Raw genomic sequence first — 24864 nt, forward strand, 5'->3', positions numbered from 1 at the left:
AGCCCAAAGGCACGCTGTCCGCTGGATGCACTCAACACCACTAAACCCAAACCAATGGCATTGAAAAAAGCAAAATGGCACCTGGGAATTCGCAGCCAAAGTAAACCATGTGATATTATGGCAGAAGTCTACAGAGCCATGCGACAGCTGGATTATGAGTGGAAGGTAAGAAATGACGAGCAGATTTTAAAAGCAAAGGTCATTATTTTTTTCAAGGTATTTTTGTCATGTCCCTTGATCTTGAGCCATTTTTATTTTGTCTATTTCTGACCTCAGCCAATACCACTCTGACACCAGTTGTCTTGAAGGTGTGTGAGTGGCACAGGATCACTCATCTTTCTAATTTCCCACCTCACCCTCCTTATTGGAGAGAAACATAGAAACATAGAAGATAGGAGCAGGAGTAGGTCATTTGGCCCTTCGAGCCTGCTCCGCCATTCAATGAGATCATGGCTGATCATCCAAATTCAGTACCCTGTCCCTGCCTTCTCCCCATATCCCTTGATCCCTTTTGCCTTAAGAAATATAGCCAACTCTTTCTTGAATATATTTAATGAACTGGCCTCCACTGCCCTCTGTGGCAGAGAATTCCACAGGTTCACCACTCTCTGGGTGAAGAAATTCCTCCTCATTTCAGTCCTAAATGGCTTACCCCTTATCCTTAAACTATGACCCCTGGTTCTGGACTCCCTGGCCATCAGAAACTTCCTTCCTGCATCTAGTCTATCCAGGCCTGACAGAATTTTATAGGTTTCGATGAGATCCCCTCTCAATCTTCTAAACTCCTGTGAGTATAAGCCCAATCGACCCAATCTCTCCTCATAGGTCATTCCTGCCATCCCAGGTATCAGCCTGGTGAATCTTCGCTGCACTCCTTCCATGACAAGAACGTCCTTCCTCAGGTAAGGCGACCAAAACTGCACACAATACTCAAGGTGCGGTCTCACCAAGGCCCTGTACAACTGTAGCAAGACATCCTTGTTCCTGTACTCGTACCTTCTTGCTACGAAGGCCAACATACCATTTCCCTTCTTAACCGCCTGCTGCACCTGCATGCTTACCTTCAGCGACTGGTGCACAAGGACACCCAGGTCTCTTTGCACTTCCCCTTCTCCCAATCTGTTGCCATTCAAATAATAATCTGCCTTCCTGTTTTTGCCACCAAAGTGGATAACCTCACATTTATCCACATTATAGTGCATTTGCCATGTTTCTGCCCAATCACCCAACCTGTCCAAATCGTACTGGAGTTTCATGACATCCTCCTCACAGCATACCCTCCCACCCAGCTTTGTGTCGTCTGCAAATTTGGAGATACTACATCCAATACCCTCGTCCAGATCATTAATATATATTGTGAACAGCTGGGGTCCTAGGACCGATCCTTGCGGTACCCCACTAGTCACTGCCTGCCACTCGGAAAACGACCCGTTTATTCCAACTCTTTGCTTTCTGTCCGCCAACCAGTTCTCTATCCAAGTCAATACCTTGCCCCCAATCCCATGTGCCTTAATTTTGCATGCTAGTCTCTTATCTGGGACCTTATCGAAAGCCTTCTGAAAGCCCAAATATACCACATCCACTGGTTCTCCCTTATCTATTTTACCAGTTACATCCTCAAAAAATTCCAGTAGATTAGTCAAGCATGATTTACCTTTTGTAAATCCATGTTGACTTTGTCCGATCCTGTCACTGCTTTCCAAGTGCTCTGCTATTACATCTTTTATAATGGACTCTAGCATTTTCCCCACTACTGATGTCAGGCTTACCGGTCTATAATTCCCCGCTTTTTCTCTACCACCTTTTTTGAATAGTGGGGTAACATTAGCTACCCTCCAATCCATGGGTACTGTTCCAGAGTCTATCGAGTTCTGGAAGATGACCAGCAATGCATCTACTATTTCTAGGGCCACTTCCTTAAGTACCCTGGGATGTAGATTATCAGGCCCTGGAGATTTATCGGCCTTCAGTCCCATCAATTCTCCTAACACCATTTCCCTACAAATACTGATTTCTTTCAGTTCCACCCTTTCATCAGACCCCATGTTCCCCGGCATCTCTGGGAGGTTATTTGTGTCCTCCTTTGTGAAGACAGAACCAAAATATGTATTTAGTTGGTCTGCCATTTCTTTGTTCCCCATTATAAATTCCCCTGATTCTGACTGCAAGGGACCTACGCTTGACTTCACCAATCTTTTTCTCTTCACATATCTATAAAAGCTTTTACAGTCAGTTTTTATGTTCCCTGCAAGCTTACTCTCATATTCTATTTTCCCTTTCTTAATTAATCCCTTTGTCCTCCTTTGTTGAATCCTGAACTGCTCCCAATCCTCAGGATTATTGCTTTTTCTGGCCAATTTATATGTCCTCTCCTTGGATCTTATGCTATCCCTAATTTCCCTTGTTAGCCACGGTTGAGTCACCTTTTTTGTTTTATTTTTATGCCAAACTGGGATGAACAAATTCTGTAGCTCATCCCTTCGGTCTTTGAATGTTTGCCATTGCCTATCCACCATCAACCCTTTGAGTGCCATTCCCCAATCAATCCTACCCAACTCGCTCCTCAGACCATTGTAGTTTACTTTATTTAAATTGAGGACCCTTGTCTCTGAGTCAACTACTTCATTCTCCATCTTAATGAAGAATTCGATCATATTATGATCGCTCTGACCCAAGGGGCCTCGTACAACAAGATTGCTAATTAATCCTTTCTCGTTACATAATACCCAGTCTAAGATGGCCTGATCTCTGGTTGGTTCCTCGACATATTGGTCCAGGAAACCATCCCGTAAACACTCCAGGAATTCCTCCTCCACAGTATTGTTACTAATTTGGTTGGCCCAATCTATATGTAGATTAAAGTCACCCATGATGACTGCTGTGCCCTTATTGCATGCTTCTTTAATTTCCCTTTTAATGCCATCCCCAACCTCTGCCTTACTGTTTGGAGGTCTATATACCACTCCCACTAACTTTTTTTCACCTTAGTATTCCTCAATTCTACCCATACAGATTCCACATCATCAGAGCTAATATCCTTCCTTACAATTGTGTTAATCCCTTCTTTAACCAGTAATGCTACCCCACCTCCCTTTCCTTTTTGCCTATCTTTCCTGAATATCGAATACCCCTGGATGTTGAGTTCCCAGTCTTGGCCATCCTTGAGCCACGTTTCCGTAATCCCAACCAAATCATATTCGTTTACCTCTATTTGCGCAGCCAATTCATCCACCTTATTACAAATGCTCCTCGCATTAAGACACAAAGCCTTCAAGCTTGTTTTTTTAACGCTCTTAGACCTATTAGAATTATTATTTACTGTGGCCACGTTTGATTTAAACCGTTGATTTCTCTGACTGTCACTTTTGTTTTTCTCCTTGGTATCTTTTGCTTTTATCCTTGTTTCCCTTTCCTCTGTCTCCTTGCTCAGGTTCCCAACCCCCTGCCATTTTAGTTTAAACCCTCCCCCACAGCACTAGCAAACACTCCCACTAGGACATCGGTTCCAGCCCTGCCTAGGTGTAAACTGTCCGGTTTGAACTGGTCCCACCTCCCCCAGAACCGGTTCCAATGTCCCAGGAACTTGAATCCCTACCCCTGGCACCATTCCTCTAGCCACGTATTCATCTGAAGTATCCTTCTATTTCTACTCTGACTAGCACGTGGCACTGGTAGCAATCCTCAGATTACTACCTTTGAGGTCCTGTTTTTAAATTTATCTCCTAACTCCCTATATTCTGCTTTTAGGACCTCATCCCGCTTTTTACCTATATCGTTGGTGCCTATATGCACCACGACCACTGGCTGTTCACCCTCCCCTTCCAAGATGTTCTGCAGCCGCTCGGAGACATCCTTGACCCTTGCACCAGGGAGGCAACAGACCATCATGGAGTCTCGTTTGTGGCCGCAGAAACACCCATCTCTTCCCCTTACCATTGAATCCCCTATTACTATAGCTCTACCCCTCTTCCTCCCATTCTGTGCAGCAGAGCCACCCCTGGTGCCAGGAAGTTGGCTGCTGCTGCCTTCCTCTGATAAGCCATCCCCCCCACCCCCCCCCCCCCCCCCCCCCCCCCCCCCCCCAACAGTACTCAAAGTGGTGTATCTGTTGGAGAGGGGGATGGCCACAGGGGACCCCTGCACTACCTGCCTGCGCCTAGTACTCTGCCTGTTGGTCACCCGTTCCCTTTCTCCCTGTCCAACCTCTACCTGCGGTGTGTCCAACTCCGTAAACGTGCTATTCACGATGTTCTGAGCATCGTGTACGCTCCAGTATGCATCCAATCGCAGCTCCAGTGCCGCAATGCGGTCTGTCAGTAGCTGCAGCTGGATGCACTTCCTGCAGATGTAGTTGTCAGGGACACAGGAAGTGTCCCTGAGTTCCCGCATATTGCAGGAGGAGCATATCACGTGGCCGGGCTCTCCTGCCATGACTTACCCCTTGATTTAATTTAAATTCAATTAATTAATCAATCCCACTAATTACACTACAGTTAACTGGTTTACCAACAGTCCCCGCTACACCAGAGAGACCTTAGAAACTATAAACCACAGAGTTAAAGTTAAAAAAAAAAAGAGAGAAATACTCACCAACCAATCACTTACCTGCTTCCTGATGACGTCACACTTTGATTACTTTTTACCTCTCTCCCCCGCTGTTGAATTGGTAAGCCTCGCCTCGCCTCACTGCTTACACCCAGGTCCGATGCTCTGGTCGGACCTCGCTGCTCCTTTTATTATCCGCCTCACCTCACTGCTCACAGCCAGGTCCGATGCTCTGGTCAGGCCTCGCTGCTCCTTTTATCCTCCGCCTCGCCTCACTGCTCACACACAAGTCCGATGCTCTGGTCGGGCCTCACTGCTCCTTTTATCCTCTGCCTCGCCTCACTGCTCACACCCAGGTCCGATGAAGGTCCTGGTCTGTGCTGTATGCTTTTAATAGTAGAATGGTTGAGTTTGGGAGCTTATGCAGTTGGGGCTCACGGCACACAAGCTGCCCCTTCACTACGCTGACACAGTGATGTCACCTCATCTCATCTTCTGCCACACTTATTTAATAAAATATTGTCAATTGTCTCTTCTAACATCTTGCAAAGAGTGAAAAGGCAGTTTGTTCCAGTTACTATCTTACTCTCTATTAGGTTTATAGTGCTCTTAAAATGAGGGGGATGGTTGACTTGCAAGGCAGCAATTACATTAGAACACAGAGATGTATAATATACCAAAACATGACTCTTACGTTTTTGTGCCTTTTTTAATCTTGCCCTTTTTAGTGTGCTGAAAGATATGAGAAATACAGTGTGGCTGAGGATTTCCTCGGAGTTGCTCCTGCTCCCCCACTAACTTCACTGCAAGTGCGCTGGAAACCTCATTTATAAATAGAGTCTCCACTGCTCTTCTGGCAAAGTTCTGGCAGGTGCGGCTCTCGTATATTAGGTCACTTTTATGGGCGAGACCCAATGTGCCAAAGCTTTTGAGTGTGTGCACTTTTGCCTTGAGATCTCGTAAACATTTAGTGATGCATCTTCTTAAAAGTTCATTCTTGGGATGAGGGCATCACTGGCAAGGCTGGCATTTATTGCCCATCCCTAGTTGCCCTGAGAAGGTGATGGTGGGCCTTTTCCTTGAGCGGTTGATACAATTGAGTGGCTTCTGAGGTCACGTCAGAGGGCATTTCAGAGTCAACCATGTTGGTGTGGGTCTGGGGCCACATATCTGCCAGACTGGGTAAGGAAAGCCGGTTTCCTTCCCTAAAGGACATTAGTGAACCGGTTGGGTTTTTTACGACCATCCGACAGCTTCATGGTCACTTTTACTGATAGCTTTTTTTATTTCCAGAATTTTTTTTAACTGATTTCAAATTCTCCAACTGCCATGATGGGATTTGAACTCACTGGACTAATAATCCAGAGAATGTAACATAACCAGTACCCAATTACCCATCTGGATAAATGGACTGCAAGTCCTTTTGGTAATTGCTATTAGATACTGAATTATTTTATGTCTCCTTAAGATCCCACTTCTATCTTCAAAAGTGGGAACACAGCACAAGCTTAAATATGAAATAAATGTTTTAAACAGAAATAATGTATCTGAAATATAGTTTTGTATCTAACTCGAGTAAACAAAATAAAATGATGGCATCTTTAAGAACTAAATTAATTCTTTATAAGTGATTTTTAAATATACAGGCCAGGGATTTCCTCTGAAACGCTCCTGCCATAACTTTGTTGGAAGTGCAGTGGAAACCCCTTTTATAAATGAGGTTTCCACTACACGTCTGGTGAAGTTACAGCGGCAGAGCGGGAGCAGCTCCGAGGAAATCCCTAGTCACACTGTATTTCTCATCTTTCAGCGCGCTAAACAGTTCATCTCAAACTATTTCCTATTTTTCTGAGATTTTTAGACTCATCCATTCCTCAGATTATCTATTTACTGACTGCTATTATGAACGGAACTACCCCCCATCTAAATAAAAACCAATGTGTAATCATGCCGTCCTGGATTTTGAAAACTAACCACTTAGATTCAAAAAGGAACTGTCAGCCAAATGCAAATGGAATCGATCACAACATCAGTATATATTTGAAAATTATATATCTTTCCTCTCGCATGTTACCAGGATGACTAACAACAAATGTGGCAGCATTGTATCAGGATAGGCTTGGTGGAAGACTTTGAGGGAGAAATTCAGTATAGCCCCGTTTGGGGGGCTAACTTCGCCGGGGCGCTAAAAAGTGCCCCCGCACCGGAAATTGGTTGGTTGCGCCCCAAAGGGAAGCGGGTTGCTACTGGGGGCGCCCTGCCTCCCTCTTGGGGCGCTGCGACTGAATATCGTGCCGCAGCGTGTGGCTGCGGTGTTGCAGGCCTTCCTCCCCTTCTTAGAACATAAGAACATAAGAAATAGGAGCAGGAGTAGGCCAATCGGCCCCTCGAGCCTGCTCCGCCATTCAATAAGATCATGGCTGATCTGATCCTAACCGCCAATCCACTATCACAGAACCATCTCCTGAATCTAACAGAATTAGACACACGAAATAGGAGCAGGATCAGGCTACACGGCCCCTGGGCCCGCTCCGCTACCCACAGGGCCATGACCGATCCGAACCTAGACTCCTGTCCAAATTCCTGCCCGCTCCCCGTAACCTTTAATTCCCTTTACTTCTAGGAAACTGTCTATTTCTGTTTTAAATTTATGTAATGATGTAGCTTCTACAGCTTTTTGGGGCAGCATATTCCATGGACCTACCACCCTCTGAGTGAAGTAGTTCCTCCTCATCTCAGTTTTGAAAGAGCAGCCCCTTATTCTAAGACTATGCCCCCTAGTTCTAGTTTCACCCATCATCGGGAACATCTTCCCCGCATCCACTCGATCCAACCCCTTCACAATCTTATATGTTTCAATAAGATCGCCTCTCATTCTTCTGAACTCCAATGAGTAGAGTCCCAATCTACTCAACCTCTCCTCATATGTCCATCCCCTCATCCCCGGGATTAACCGAGTGAACCTTCTTTGTACTGACTCGAGAGCAAGTATGTCCTTTCTTAAGTATGGACACCAAAACTGTACGCAGTATTCCAGGTGCGGTCTCACCAATACCTTGTACAACTGAAGCAATACCTCCCTATTTTTATATTCTATCCCCCTAGCAATGAAAGCCAACATTCCATTGGCCTTCTTAATCACTTGCTGCACCTGCATACTAACCTTTTGAGTTTCGTGCACCAGGACCCCCAGATCCCTTTGTACTTCAGTACTTTCCAGTTTCTTGCCATTAAGATAATAACTTGCTCTACGATTTGTCCTGCCAAAGTGCATAACCTCACACTTTCCAGTATTGTATTCCATCTGCCAAATCTCTGCCCACTTACTTAGCCTGTTGATGTCCCCTTGCAGGTTTTTTATGTCCTCCTCACTCACTACTTTCCCTCCCATCTTAGCATCATCTGCAAACTTTGATATGTTACACTCGGTCCCCTCCTCCAAATCGTTAATATAGATTGTAAAGAGTTGGGGACCCAGCACTGACCCCTGCGGAACACCACTAGTTACTGATTGCCAGTCTGAGAATGAACCATTTATCCCAACTCTCTGCCTTCTGTTAGATAGCCAATCCTCTACCCATGCCAGAATATTACCCCCAATCCCGTGATTTTTTATCTTAAGCAATAATCTTTTGTGTGGCACCTTGTCAAATGCCTTTTGGAAGTCTAAATACACTACGTCCACTGGTTCCCCTTTATCCACCCTATATGTTACTTCCTCAAAGAACTCCAGCAAATTTGTCAAACATGACTTCCCCTTCATAAAACCATGCTGACTTTGTCCTATTAAATTATGATTCTCCAAATGTCCTGTTACTGTCTCCTTAATAATGGACTCCAAAATTTTACCTACCACAGATGTTAGGCTAACCGGTCTATAGTTTCCAGCCTTCTGTCTACTGCCCTTTTTAAATAAGGGTCTTACATTAGCAGTTTTCCAGTCTGCCGGGACCTTTGCCGAGTCCAGGGAGTTTTGGAAAATTATTACCAATGCATCCACAATCCCTACCGCCACTCCCCTCAAGACCCTAGGATGTAAGCCATCAGGTCCAGGTGATTTATCCGCCTTGAGTCCCATTATTTTACCGAGTACCACTTCCTTAGTGATTTTGATCGTGTTTAGCTCCTCCCCCCCTTTAGCCCCCTGTTTGTCCAGTGTTGGGATATTCTTAGTTAAAATCCCCCATAATTATAGGGGAGGGGCCTTGTGCAGCATGATCTGGGGCCCAGCTGGGCCCCCGGGGATCGGGAGTGCAGGCAAAAGAGCCCGGCACCCAAGAGAAGTGCCGGGCTCTTGGAGCGCAGCCGGCACTCCACGGGGGGGGGGGGTTCCGGAGGCCGGGGACGGGAGCTCACTCTGACCTCTCTGTCCTCGGCCTCTTACACTGTTCCAATGAAGCTCAACGTAAGCTCGAGGAACAGCACCTCATCTTTCAATTAGGCACTTTATAGCCTTCTGGACTCCACATACAGTTCAACAATTTCAGACAATAACCTCTGCCCCTATTTTTTTTCATTTTGTTTTCTCTCACTCTCTCTCACATGGCAGCTGTCGATCATTCTGCCAGAGCCATTTACACTTCATCTAGAGCCAGCTTTTGTTTCTTAATTTGTCCCATTACCATCTCCTTTTGCCTTGCACCATCATCCCCTTTGTCCCTTAATCTCTCCTGCCTTCCATCCTATCACAGACCTTCCCTTTTGTTCTTTCCTCCCCTCCCCGCTTTTCCTGCAACTACACTTGCTTACAAACCTGTTCCATCTCCAGCTTTTTCCAGTTCTGACGAAGGGTCATCGACCTGAAATGTTAACTCTGTTTCTCTCTCCACAGATGCTGCCTGACCTGCTGAGTATTTCCAGCATTTTCTGTTTTTATTTCAGATTTCCAGCATCCGCAGTATTTTGTTTTTCTTTTACTATCATTGGTCTTGAAATATTCGCATTGCCTTTAGAAAAATGTGCAGTACTGTTTGAGTAGAATTATTATTCCCACTTCTAAAGTGGGACTACTTCAGTTTCACAGTTTATAGGTGTTTATGGGTGGCAGCACATATTGTGAAATATGTGATTTTTGGAAGTTTTTATTATGATTAAACCCTTATTTTGGACATTAGAAATTTCAGTTAGAGGTAAAAAAAAAAGTGGAAGGAAAAAGAAAAAAAATGTGGGAACCTAGTGGCCAGATTGCGCAATCAGCGTGACAAGTTTACATTGGCTTTTTCCAATATAAATGTGAACATGGGAATTTATAATGGATTTTTTTAACGAACGTGTGACAAAGCTGTGACAACAGGAAGTCAAGTGGCACATACAGGAAATGGTCTTGGCTGTAAAAATTTTCATCATATAGGTGGATACCGTCACATTTTTTTTCTATTTACTTCTTATGATGTGGAAACATTTTTTAGGTTTTGGAATGTTAACTTTGACCAGAATTGAAGTGTCTTGAGAATATGGTAGATTTGTAATAAACTACTTTTTCAAGGTGGTGAATCCCTACCATCTGCGTGTGCGTAGAAAGAACCCAGTGACTGGGAACAACGTGAAGATGAGTTTACAGCTGTATCAAGTTGACAATCGTAGCTATCTGCTAGATTTCATGAGCATTGATGGTAAGTGAAATAAAGAATAGATTTGCCTTCCAAAGCTAGGCTTTATTAACTTTAAAATCAGCAGCATATCTTTCCACATCCAGTCCCAACTAAGCTAGAAAAGGACTGAATTTAAGGTAGCCACAACACATCATGTGATCATCAACTACCAATGAGATTACAACACATATCCCAAGGCAGTTAACAAACAACGAATCACAATACTTTTACTAATCAAGGAATAGTCACCACAGTAAGGATGACAGTTGTTTTGTTTCTTATTGAGCACTATCTGCAAGTAAAATGTGGTTAGTATTCTACTATTATCCAGGAGCCAGCTTTTTGTAATTTGCATCTCAATAATTCCATGAGCCATTCCTGGTGAAAAGTGGTTTTGCTATCACTGGCTTGTGTGGACCCACTCTAACTATTGGGGAAGGTAATTACAACAAACAAAGTAATTACTGCTTGTGACTTTTAAACAGCTGTGTGTATGTAGAAAGTGCCAGAAATACATGCAGGCCCATCAGCATCTGTTGGAAGTAAAGACAGGTTAATATTTTGGATGTAAACCAGTCATCAGAATTGGAAACTGGAAGAGAAGTGTGCCTTTTAATAGGACCGAACAAAACAAAGGGAAGGGAACAGATAGAAGTGAACTAGTAAAATTTGAGAGTCAGGAATACTGACCCCTGTCAGAAGATTTAGTGAGTGGGTAGATAGCAAGCAGATTTTTTGGAAAAGCTGAGAGGTGAAAACTTGAGGATGGTGTACAAGAATCATCTCAGTGAGGCAATGAAAACACATTAAAAGAAGGGATAAAAGTGCTGAGGAAGAAACGACATCAGAGTCATGCATACAAATAAAAGAAATCGAAAAACTGAAAAAAAGAACAACTGCAATTGAAATTGAGGGAAACTGAAATAAATGCTGAAAACACATGATGAACTGCCAGTCGCCAAAAATCCAGGTGCAAAAGAGGCAGTACAAGTTAAACGAGTTATATTACAGTTTTGACACGTAAGGATTGAGGCCTGGAATTTTCTGAAATGGTGTAACTGGAAAGTTACATCAATATTTAAGCTTATCTCTCCATTGGCGAGTTACACCGAAATTCTAAAGAATTTCATTAGCATACAGTGGGACATAAAACTCGGCATCAAACAATGGAAATCAACGTAAGCAATCAGGGCCGAACTTCAGCAATATTCCTTAAGTCCTTATTTATGCACGAAAATTAAAGTTTGATGCCATGCACCATCATTTTTGTACATTAGTGACAGCATTCTTAAGAAAATGCGGTCATGGAAGTTTTTCAATTTTTAATGCAAATCATTCTGATGCCAAAAAAATGCATTGAAAGATACAGAAATAAATTTTAGGTTCCAGCAAGTAGAAATTTAAAAAAAAAAAAAAAATCATCATAAAACACCAGAAACATGACTGGATCATAAATTTTAGGTGTAAATTTACAGCTTAGTCAGAACAGACATAAATTCAAGAAATTTGTGTGAGCTGTACTTTTGCATGGGGGCAGAGGATTTTGCTGGAAGTTTTGCAGAATCCGAATAAAAGAGCAAGGAAATTTGGGCATAGCGTAAAATTGGGCGTAAGTCATTTACACCTGAATTTGTGACATTACGGCATACTTAGGCAGTTGTTTAGGTGCAAGTTTTCAGGAGATTTCAGGCCTATCTTCAAGATTTGGGGTGCTGTAACATTGGAAATATTCCCTTTTTGCTCTGAAATAAAAACGTAAAATGCTGGAAACAAACAGCAGGTCAGTCAGCACCTGTAGGATAGGTTAAAGATTCCTTCATATGAACTGACATGGTTAGGCTGATCACACATACAACATGTAAAATTGAGATAAGTTAATAATGTATGGTCTGTGCATGTCTAGCATTTTTGTTTTTATTTCAGATTTCCTATATGTGTGTTTTTCCTTGTGTTTGCTTTTGCTCTCACAATCTTTCTTGCTTTCTTTGGTGATTAGATGACATTATGGAACAAAAGTCAGGCTCTTCTACTCCAAAGCGTTCAGGATCGGCAGCTCTGCTGCACAGACCGAGACTGAGTATCGATGCAGCAGCTACCGACAGCCAGCCTTTGACTGTCATTGGGTCACTCCCCAGTTCACTGACTGGATACTTGAGCTCTATAATTCCACGATACGGGAGCCACACAATGGATTTCTTTGAGATGTGCGCTAGCCTTATTACTACACTGGCTCGTTGACGGAATAAAAGCAGCTTCCTATCAATTCATATAGAATCAGCTCTAACCCATAAACGATTTGCAAGAAAATGCCCTTTCCACCTTGCAAAAGTGTCTTGTACTTCAGCACTGGTTATAGACCGTGCCAGTTTGCAGCTGGTGCTTTTGCTACTTTGATATAGTGGAGGCTGCAGGGTAACATTTGTGCATTGCCATTTAGAAACTCCACAGTAATATAGTGGAGCTTTATTATTGCACCCTGTTTTGTCAGCCAAATCCATGGTATTATACGGGTTTACAAACACAACTGGAAAGGTGTAGAAAAGCATCAGATTTCATTTTAAAGAGGTGATGTATTATAGAATATTAAGAAGTAGTGGAGAAATTAAAGAACAGGTGACATGCATTTGAAAGACTTGCTGTGTAGTCAGGATTGTTCACGTGCTGTGTTGGTGGAGTGGATGATTGTGCAGTTCATTCTTCAGCCAGGTTGTGAGTAGATTGGGATGCTTATTTCTATTCAGGTTAGTTGTGGCTAGAAAGCTGTAACGCTAAAACACTAGTATATCATAAAATGAGACAACTTATATTGAAATTAATATGAAATGGTTGATTTGAAATCCTCAAATTATGTTGTATGCAATTGTTGAGGTTTACTGTAGATTTTGTTTTGTTGATGAGGGGAATTAAATTTACTGTGTTGAACTGTAAAGATAACCAGAAATGGTTCTGTGTACAAACAAGATTAGCTTTGAGAATGGTCTTTGGGTTAGAGTTTGAACACTCCTTTAGAAATATATGCCTGCTCACGTGAATATTTCTCTTCAGCGTATCTTTCAGTTGACTTCGTAAAGTCAGCAGCATGCACAGCTAGACATAGTTGAACTTTTACTGAATGATGAGTTTTATTTAAGAAATATATTTACTGTATCTTTACAGTACAAACTGAGAGATGACAAATTCAATACTATCACATAAATGTTAGGCGTTTATCAGTATGATTAAACAGAGATCCCCCAAATTAGAATCCTTTAATAATAATTGATTAACATTACCATCCATTTTTTTTACAAATGTTTCTCACTAAGTCAGATGTGCTGTTTTGTAAGGTCTTTGCTAGTTGGAAAATTGTTTTTTTCAAAAAAATGTCAAGAGGGTTAGATTATAATTTTCTTCTGCAAAATGGGGGCGTACTTTGAATGAATACTTCCCCTAAACTTTCCTGCCCTTTCATCGGACTTTTTTCTTTCAGGTGGCTGACCTGCTGTACATTTCCTCTATTTTCAGTTTTTATTTCAGCTTCCCAGCAGTCACAGTTCCTTTGCACACTTGACCATAATTGTATTTCTGCTACTAAGTGTTCAGTTCTCTTTCAGGCTCAGTAACTCCAGCTAATTGGTAGTAGCAGTGCTCATGATTTTAATTGATTGAAAAGAAAGGGATGTTGATTATAATTCTCTGCAGCTGTTTGATTTTTAAAAGCTGTCTTGATGGTGAGGTTACCTCTTTAATGTGGTGAAAGCATGAGATGTATATACTTGAGATATATGAAGATATAATTGTATACTTTACAAGAATCTACAATAATTCTGGACCTAAAAATCCATGAACTTTCTAGCGTACTCCCAGTAAATTGGGACTTAGGTCAGGACTCCAGATATGCCATTCCCAGGCTCTGCTATCCGTTTTTGGGGGGTGGGGGACTTGCTTTTTCTGTAATCGAAACTCAGCCATGGTTTCCCACGTCAGGTGGCAAGGCCAGATGAACAAACTCCCAGGCCAGAGGTTTTCTTGGCCCCAGCCTGGGTTCTACCAGTTGGGTGGTACGCTGAGAGAAAGAAGGCCTATAAGCATCCTGACTGGCGGATGTGGAGCCCACTTGGGGTGCCTGGCCTGGTCACTGAAGAATGTGACGAGCTTCAAGCAAAAGCCTCCCCATCCCACCCCCAGCAAATGCTCTTCCAAGATTTCAGAAAGTAGCTGGTCTCTGTTGCAAACTGCCTCCTCTCCACACTCCTGCCCCACCCTTCCCCAGCTATGGTAAGGAGCCAAGTTGCTCCCATAGTGATACGGTGGCTGACGGTTTATGTAAAAGAGGGAATCTTCCCCTGACCCAGAAATCTTGCCACTTTGTCACAAATCATAGACCCGCATATTTTTAGGGCCTTGAGATTTAACTTGACCCTGCTGTTAAGGGTTTAAATAACCTGTTGTTGATCAGTTCCACAATTTAAAAGTCTCTGCAAATTTCAGAGCTACAGCATAGAGCATAAAAAGTATCTGTACACCTCGTTTGTTATTTTCTGCATTGATAAAGATGCTTTTTAATTTTTGTAAAGCAAAGTTCAACGAAGCATAAGTGAGAACTTGAACTACACAATGGCCCAGAATTTCCTGCAGACTTGTGCCACTGAAATGGTGCATCTATGTTGTAGGGCCCGTTTTACAGCATAAAAGCCCCAGGAAATTACAGTGTAAGTGCCTTATGCCATTACTTAAGCCATGCTATAATTTCCTGGGATACTCTACCGAGACCCACACTGAAACAGTTCAAAGTTAATTATAATAGCTTCATCCCCCCATTAAAATCAATGGCAATCGTAAATTTGCTGAATTAATGCTACTTTGATCACTGCTGCCACTTAGACCGTTACAGAATGACACTGGGGGCCCAGTATGGTATAATCACAGAAATATTGGTTTTGAAATGCAGAATATTGATGATGTAAATAAACCTATAATTGAATTAACTAGCGCAAATGGTAAGTCCATGCTGGCATTCCAACCAACATGGATTGCTCCATCAAGTAACAATGAAAAAGATTTGGTAAATTTTAAATGGAAAGTTGCTGCCTCAGACACACACACCCAAGCAGCAGCTTTATTTTCAAATACTTTTATCAGCCTATTATAGCACAGGCCCTGTGAACAGGAACAAAGGAGTTTACAATGTACAGCTTTCTGTAGTAATGTGTCAACAGCAGGTTTTAGAACAGTGCACAAAATCTGGCAGCATTTGTAATCATGCACAGCAATGGTGTTAGCAAATGTTCAATGGTGTTAGCAAATGTTTACAGCGAGTGCAGTGAAATTGAATGTGTAATACCACATTCCTGGAACATGATCTATAAGAATGACTCTGATGACAGTTTAATAGTTTGATGTCATCCCACACAACTAGCAAACAAAATGCATAGCATTTTTTGTAACACCAAAAATCACCAGAAATAAGGTTATTTGTTAAAACATGGCATTTGGAGGCTATGGTTTTCATTTTGTATATCCTGGCAATCTAAACATTTAGTCAGGATTATATTTAGTATTTGGCACAATGATCAAATTTAAATATACAACTATTTTAACAAAGTAAAATGCTGAGCTTTTATAGACCAATAACCTGAAAGCATATCTTCCTATGCTATACACACAAATTAACAGACTTTTGAATTAGAACTTTGCTAGTGAGTGCTTTGGCTGGTGAATGGTTTCCCCCAACCGCTACCATGGAAATATACCACGTTGGAATAATATTTAATAATACACTGGCAAAATTAATCTGACAACTCTCATCTTAAATAGTTTTGTTAAATTCCCCAAACAATTATCATTGTTTGACTGCAGTTCAGGATCTCATTTTTGTAAATTTTCTTATGACCTAAATGAAAATGGTATATCTAAATTCATATTTAATCGGGATGTAGATATATCTTGCAGCATTTCACAGGAAAGTAAGAATGATGCACAAGACAAATTCAGAAATAGCAACATCCAATACTGGGCAGTGAAGTCAATAATTCGCCAACAGTAAAAGGAATATCCTACCTCTTATTTCAGCCTCATATTGTTTTAATAACTTTATTATTGAAAAACATTTTAATAGAATTTTGCAGCATTCAGTTCTACTAAAGGTTATTGACAGGTTGCCGATTTAAAAAGATGAGTGTTATCTTTTGTTAGTGAGAGAGTTATCGATTTCTCACTTGTTTGAACAACGTTCAGTAGGCCTTGACGCTAGATATGTAAAATCACAAATACACGCGACAGGCAACAGTACTCTGAGTTTTTAAACAATTTGACATCTCTTCAAAACATATCACTTAACATAACAATTTACAAGGAACACCGAGAGATGAAAGCCTGTCTCTGTTTTACTGTCGGTGTCCCAGAACTGCCATTGGCTGTGCCGCTTCTGATTTGTCGCTATGCTTGCTGCGGCGTATATGCAAATCGGTTCTCCAGTAAATATTTGCGTAAATTTGCCACTGGGGGATTGGGTGCACTGTTCGTTTGTATGGTGCTGTTGAAGGAAATTTCTGGCCAATGTGGTTAGTTCTTGTAAATTCTTTTCAAGTTTGGGCTAGAGAAAAAAAACTAATGTAAGAATAAAAATTGCATTATTTCATCATTTTACACTATTCAGGCTGGCATATTGAATTTTAATTTTAATTATTTGTGTACAACTGGACTCCTCTGAATTAGTTGCCAGTATCCACTTTAACCTGACTTGTCATGTTTAAGGTGTGGAAACTGGCTTGTAATTCAACTGCATTAATTCCAGACAACACTACGTATCAGTATGCAAAAACAGAAAAGGCTGGATACGCAGCTGGCCGGGCAGCTCCTGTGGAGAAACAGAAGTCAGCCAGTCGATGTTTCAAGTCTTAACAGATCCTTGCCCAGGACCGGAGGAATCCTGTTCTTGTCATCCTACTGTAAATCCAAAACCAAAACCTATCAGTGACTGTGTTAGGTAAGGATTTATAATACCGTAGGATTACAGGAACAGGAGATCTGATAAAACAACGCAGTTTCATTTAAAATACAAACTGAAAATGCTGCAACTATACAGCTGTTCAGTCATCTGTAGAGAGAAAAGACAGATTATGATGTTTTGTGTGTGTACCCTTCATCAGGCACCTGAAATGTCCTAATTGTGAAATGTCGACTGTCCTGTGTATCTCCAGCACTTTGTTTTTATTTCAGATTTTCAGCATTTGCAATTTTTTTTCTTTTGCAGTTTTGTTTACATGTATTGTTTTGCTTTCTTTCAAGTAAGTAAGTTTTTCCCATTTCCAAATTGGGTCTCCCCACACCATGTACACATTCCCACCTGAGGTGGATGACCTGCTCCCTGAGCTCCACTCTGATGCCATTCTGAAATCGTCGTTGGAGAGATGCATGATATAAGCTTTGAGATTTTTTCCCTCCCTCCTTGCAAGGAAGTGCCTGACCCGCATTCAGTGTTTCTAAGTAGTGATGTGGCTGAGATAGAAAACTCTGATGTGTAATTAGTGAATAATTCACTTACTCAGAGAAAATGTTCATACTACATACTAGAATCAGAAATGCAAACTACAAAATCATCTGCATTCAAATAGTTCCATTATGGCTGAGCAAAGTAATGGCGATGGTATATGAGTTGGAACGAAAGCATGTGAGATATATCACACCGAATGAGTTTTGTAGATAAGTATTTGTTCCCCACCATCTCTCCTTAGACCTTTTCTCTTGAAGGTTGGAGTACAGTTCAACAAAGGCAATATCCAAGCTTAATTCTGTTGTAACCCAGCATTCTCCCAAGCATTTCCAGCAGGGCTCCATGAATAACAATCAGGAGCCGAATCCATGGCTATTAGGTTTCTTTTCCGCTTCTTAGTTTCAGTGCATTAAAGCTGATTATAGTACTCCACTGCTACCCTTGGCTGAGACTGACCATCACAGCCTAGACCAGGGACTAAACCTAGAAGCTTTCTGTTCTGTGTGGGTCAGTACCATAATGCATTTACCCACTGAGCGACAGTCATATTCCCTAGAGCCTTGTTCACTTGTGCCATCTGGTTCACTACCTTTTCAGTCATTCTGCTGTGTGCTACAATCATAACTGGTTGAATCCAGATTATCTGGGTTTCACATTGCTAGTTTTGTCTAGAACACCTAGTTGAAGTTGTTTTAGTAGTTGAATGACCACTTGAGCACTGAAGGATGGCAAGTATACTTTTCATCTCAAACTGAGTATTGTAGAGCATAGCTTGAGCAACTAATATATTTTACACACAATTATAATGTACAGAAAACATGGAACGCAAAACATTCTAACAAGTCTTTTGTATACACTACAGAAAGTAACCAATAACCTTCATTCTTTTTGTGTACACTTCAGAAAATAACCAATGTGAAGCAGCCAATACAATTGCTGATCACTGATTGTCCTGGAGTATTTTAAGGTTGTGCCTTTTATTTTTTAATTTATTACCATTGCCTGTCTCCGGTTGCAAGGAAGTATTTAAGCATATACTTGAAGCAGTTGTTTGTGCAATAGGCAACAGTTCCAAAAGTGACTCCGCCCCTGCCTCAGCTCATCATCTGCTGAAACCCTCATCCATGCCTTTGTTACCTCGAGACTCGACTGTTCCAGGCACTCCTGGCCGGCCTCCCATCTTCCACCTTCCGTAAACTTGAGGTCATCCAAAACTCTGCTGCCCGTGTCCTAACTCGCACCAAGTCCCGTTCACCCATCACCCCTGTGCTCGCTGACCTACGTTGACTCCTGGTTAAGCAATGCCTCGATTTTAAAATTCTCATCCTTGTTTTCAAATCCTTCCATGGCCTCATCCCTCCCTATCTGCAACCTCCTACAGTCCTCTGAGATATCTGCACTCCTCTAATGCTGACCTCTTGAGCATCCCTGATTTTAATTGCTCAACCATGGGCGGCCGTGCCTTCAGCTGCTGAGGCCCTAAACTCTGGAATTCCCTCTCTACCTCTCTTTCCTCCTTTTAAGACACTCCTTTAAAGACACTCCTTTAAACCTACCTCAGACCAGCGGCCCTAATTTCTCCTTGCGTGACTTGGTGTTAAATTTTCTTTGATAACGCTCCTGTGAAGCGTCTTGGGATGTCTTACTATGTTAAAGGCGCTATATAAATACAAGTTGTTTTTCTTGTTATAATCAATGCAAGGGTAACTTAGAAGGTAATGTGGTATCTGGAATTGCTTTCTGTGATACTGTTGTCCAGGCAGTGTGAAATTTTTAACTCTATGCTAAGTTTCCTACATTACAACAGTGACTACACTTCAAAAGTACTTCATGGCTGTAAAGCACTTTGGGATGTCCTGAGGTTGTGAGAGGCGTTATATAAATGCAAGTCTTTTTTCTTTAATTTCCCTCCCAACTTTCAAAATGCAATTATTAAACTGTGTCTCGGGAAGGAAATTGATGCAGTGTGGTTCTGAAATGGTGAACATAATTAGATGAAAGGGCAGAATCACAGAACTTTCTCCTCTTCTAACTTTATCCTAATGGCATTGCCCCATCCTAGGGCACAGCTCCATCGGTAGTGACAATGTGGCATGGTTGCCCAAGGAAATGCAGAGCATTTCTGCATTTAAAATATTTGAATAAACTCGAACCCTATTTTCTTTTGGTGAAAAATGACCCATTGTTCTGTGTTTAAAAAGTTGTTTGTTCTTCATGGCTTGAAAAATATTTTAATCAGCAGACTTTCCCTTAGAATGCGGGTTGTATATCTGAATTAATTCATATCCAGTCGATCTTTTCAGTGTGTCCCAGTCCTTATAGATATGAGCAATACTGGATGGACTAGACAAATAAGTTCCTGGTTTATAAAATGAATAGAGACTTTGTGGTACATTAGAAAATAAATTGTTACTACAGTAGAGTATCAAATGCATGGAAAGGACCTTCATAAGTTTGTACCATGCATCTTATCTGAAGTAGTAGCTTTGTGTGTATACATTTCTTTGCATATTTCTGGAGCTTCTGGCATAGAATGCAAACCTGGAATTTTAATATTATGACTGAACTCTGACATTTTGATCGAACAAATGCCAGCTCTCTAAGGTTTTGGAACATCTAACACAATATACTATGTCCCAGCTTTTCTTTTGAAATGATTTTTCTCTTCATGCCTTTGGAATCTTTTAAAATTTTATCTAATGTACATTGATGACAGATGTTTGGATAGTTTGTAATGTTTAGCGCTGTCAATTGGAAATATTAAGTTGATAATCGAACTGTGAAAGTTAAGCAAAAGAAAAGTACTAGGAAAACCAATGGATACGTTTCAGGTTAAAGTATCAGAACTTTGTAACAGCTTGGACATTTCTGAGTATTAGATTGGTGTGGCTTCACGTCACCTCGTGTCCCTTATGTATCTTAGCGGCAGCATTTTCTGCTGCCTAGAACAGGCAGGCTGCACTTACCCAATACACTACATGTATTCATGAAATAATGCAAAACAACCTTTAATATGTGAGTCTAATTTATGTCATTCTTACTTTTTTGGTAAATCTGTGTAGAACTCCACTTTTAATTATATTGGAGTGCAGATTTGAAATGCAATTTAATTAGATCAGGTAATTTTTACTTTTTCCACAATTCCAATTTGCTTGCTGTAAAGTTCACAATGGAATTGCAACATGGATTAAATTGAACACCAAGATTAAGCATATTTCACACTCTTGCTATAAACTACAGATTACTAATAAATAAAAAGATTTGCAGCATTACAAATTCCAAGATACTGACAACATAAATTTCTGAAAGGATTTAGAATTGATTTTGTTAACCTTGGAATGATGTATTTACCAGGGTGTCTCAGTTGCCCCTTATTTAGTACTTTGTTTAAAGTCCACTTGGGAGCAGGCATTTTGTGCATGGTTTCTCCCGATGCTGTGACACCAATAAATTTCCATTCTAGTGATGTTGTAAATGGGGACAGTGAGGCTATGGGTAACACTTCCCTATTCTTGATATCACTGGAACAGAACTTTACAATAGGTAGTATTGGACAAAACATTAGAATGTACTTCCCTGGTTATTGGTTAGTAATTAAGCAATGTTTCTAAACCTATGGCTCCCAGGCATCACTTTTTTTGTGAACAAATTGATTTTTTTTGTTAAAAGAATATCTAACAAAGTGATGCCAGATAGTCCTTTGGCACTGATTAATTTTATTTTTTTGAAGCCAAACAATATTGTATTTGTTAGCAAGATGTGGAAACTGTGCATACTTAGTATGCTAAAAGGGTTGACTTAAAGTCCATTTCTGCAAATCATAATAGGACTGTACATGACAAGCCAGGGTACATTTAATTTACTGTGAGCTGTGAAGTCCAGCATTGAAATGCATCTTGCCACCTTGTGGCAGTTTGGAGTTATTGCACATTGTAAAACCATGGACTGATTTTAGTCCTTGTTACTGAGTATCTGCTATGATTGCCTTAAAATTTGAACATTATTTCATCATGATAGCTTTATCCTTTTGTCTTGTATGCATATAAAGAATGTGCTTTTTCCTATTTGCAAGAATCAAATAACTGAAAAGTTTTAATGTTTGATGGTTTTCCTATAGAAGTGGTGAAAGATATGATATTTCTATGTTCTATCCTGCTGTTCATGTATTTGTCTGTCTGTATAATTGCATTGTGCAGAACAGTTTGCTTCACTCCACTTTTTGGGTGCACAAAGAATAGGAACCTGTGTTAAACTCAGTGCCAAGTTTTGAACTTAAAAAAAAATAGAAAGCTGTTTGTAACTGCCCATAGTTTTATCCTGTTTTCCTGATTTCACAATCTAATGTTCACTAATGAATAATTGTGAAGGTTTATGTGGGGTGCCTGAGAGATAACTCCAAGATGAAATGCTAGACAATGGGAGATTGGAAACTGCAGATGTGAAAAAGAGTAATTCTGTGGAGAGTAGATTGGAATTGTGGCAAACTTGATAATCCAAAATTTGAGCCAGCCAGGTTTGCAGTACTTCAGATTGTTAATTGTCCAGCCAGCCTGGGTCATTAATGACAGCTGGAGGGCTAATAAACCTGTAACTGGGAGTTTTGGATTCTTTCCACTTGGTTCCAGGTAACTCATCAAACTGATGCCCTAATAGGTAGGATGGTGTTAGATGAGTGACTTAAAAGTACTCTTGGTTGTTTTTGTTTTTAGTGTTGGTAATGAGAGATTTTTCTGTCTTCAAAGAAAGTGTCTGATGGAAAATCTAAATCTGGAAAATTACTTTTTATTAAATTGGGAATAGTAGGACGAGGCCACAGTTTCAAGCTAGTAAAACACAAATTTGGAACTGATATCAGGAAGTTCTTATTAACACACGTAGTGAGCAGTATATAGAAATAACTCCTGGTTAGAATAATGAAGGCAAAAACCCTGTGATCATTTATGAACCATTTCAATGCTACAACAGGAATAATTTAGCATCATTCTGGATGGATGAACTAAGATGGACCAAATTATTTTCTTATATAACGGGTAGCTAGTTTGATGTAGTCTACATGGATTTCAGCAAGATTTTTGACACGGTCCTACATGGCAGACTGGTCAGAAAAGTTAAAAGCCCCTGGGATCCAAAGGAAAGAGGCAAGTTAGATCCAAAATTGGCTTGTGGCAGGAAGCAAATGGTAATGGTCGACGGCTGTTTCCAGTGGGGTTCTGCAGGGCTCAGTATTAGGTCCCTTGCTTTTTGTGGCATATATCAATGATTTAGACTTCAATTTAGGGGGCATGATTAAGAAGTTTGCAGATGATATAAAAAATTGGCTATGTGGTTGATGGTGAGTAATAAAACTAGACTGCAAGAAGATATCTATGGACTGTCAGGTGGGCACAAAAGTGGCAAATGGAATTCAATCCAGAGAAGTGTGAGGTATGTATTTGGGGCGGGCTAACAAGGCAAGGGAATACACAATAAATGGTAAGATACTGAGAAGTGTAGAGGAACAGGGATCTTGGAGTGCATGTCCACAGATCCCTGAAGGTAGCAGGACAGGTAGATAAGGTGGTTAAGAAGGCATACGGGATACTTTCCTTTATTAGCTGAGGCATAGAATATAAGAGCAGGGAGGTTATGCTTGAACTCTATAAAACACTAGTTAGGCCACAGCTAAAGTACTGCGTACAGTTCTGGTCGCCACATTACAGGAAAGATGTGATTGCACTCGAGAGGGTACAGAGGAGGTTTACGAGGATGTTGCCAGGACTGGAGAATTTTAGCTATGAGGAAAGATTGGATAGGCTAGAGGAGGCTGAGCAGAGATTTAATTGAGTTGTATAAAATTATGAGGAGCCCAGATAGAATGGATAGGAAGGACCTAGTTCCCGTAACAGAGAGGTCAATAACCAGGGGGCATAGATTTAAAGTAATTGGTGGAAGGGTTAGAGGGGAGTTGATTTTTTTTTCCACCCAAAGGGTGATGGGGGCCTGGAACTCACAGCCTGAAAGGGTAGTAAAGGCAGAATCCCTCATTGCATTTAAAAAGTACTTGGATATGCACTTGAAGTGCCGTAACCTACAAGGCTACGGACCAGGACCTGGAAAGTGGGACTAGGCTGGGTAGCTCTTTTTCGGCTGGCACAGACATGATAGGCCAAAAGGCTTCCTTCTGTGCCGTAAATTTCTACGATTCTGCCTTGTGATAAATTCTGGGAAGCAAAGTTCTTGACATGGAGCTACTCTCGATAGTGCTGAGCTTAGACAGGCCTGGAGTGCTCCTGATTTTCTGGCAGTAATTTTGATGACTGGAAAATTGGAAGTGCAAGTCTCCTTGCCCAATTTTCCAATCTGCGTCCCATCAAGTGATGCTCCACATTGACAACCATGCACAAGATTTAACTTAACAAAAAGTTTTAAAAACAAGTCTATTATGCCTCCACATATTTGCTTATTAGGTTTATTAATGAGTTTATCATCAGCATTAAAACAAACATCAAAGTTGAAGCCTCTGGCAGTTTATCGATTTGGTAAACGTAGCAACCTAAGCTAAAATACATCGTGATGAAACTGAGAAATTATCAGCCTGCCTGCTATTGTGTGGACATTTATTTCATAATGACCTTTTTACTCTGGGGGACTTTTAGTAAAGTAGCTGTAGTGCATTTTAAAAGTATCTGACATCAGCAGTAACTCAGTTTTAGGACCATAGTTCAACTGTATTCCAGATTTACAGAAAGTATCTCTTCTGCCTGCTGTAAAGGTCCTTGGGATACTCTTATTCCCATTCCTAGAGGATACGGTTGTTGCACACTGAATTTGGTAACTCACTCGCGTTCAAAATAATGCCTGTTATCAGAAATGGCAATGTCACAATGGTACATTAGGGGATGGTATGAGGTTGAGATTGAAGCATGTCCTTGGGTTAGAGAAGAGGAAGCTTCACTACATATACCTATGCTGTACCTGGGAGTGCTTATGATTTGGAAAGTGTATTTAGTACCAGAGCACCCTTAACATTAATAGTGAATTAGTTACCAATAAAATTATAATTTTTTAAATTCAGTTTCACAACTACTTGTGCATGGTGAGCACTGAGTTTGACAGCAGTTCTTGTGATTTATGTACTATTGTGATATAATCAGAAAACATTGACCATTCTGACTTGTGTGCAACTTGTCTTTGTTTCTGAAATGTAATGCACTGCATGCTGTAGATGTTATCATGATTGATATTTGCACTTTATTAAAGTACATTGATTACGAA

General features: G+C 40.9%; 1 protein-coding gene across 1 annotated transcript in view; it reads left to right on the forward strand.

Annotated features, from left to right (window-relative positions):
• The window catches only part of prkaa2 (protein kinase, AMP-activated, alpha 2 catalytic subunit), a 47054-nt gene extending 22190 nt beyond the window's left edge, over nt 1-24864 (forward strand). Inside the window, exons 7-9 of the mRNA XM_085978160.1 lie at nt 3-165; nt 10031-10157; nt 12133-24864. Of these exons, the coding sequence (XP_085834286.1) occupies nt 3-165; nt 10031-10157; nt 12133-12374 (532 nt within the window). The 3' untranslated portion in view covers nt 12375-24864. The remainder of the gene's footprint in view (nt 1-2; nt 166-10030; nt 10158-12132) is intronic.

This window comes from Somniosus microcephalus, chromosome 3, assembly GCF_052327205.1.
Source record: "Somniosus microcephalus isolate GS21.2 chromosome 3, FLI_Smic_1.0, whole genome shotgun sequence".
Classification (NCBI taxonomy): Eukaryota; Metazoa; Chordata; class Chondrichthyes; order Squaliformes; family Somniosidae; genus Somniosus; species Somniosus microcephalus.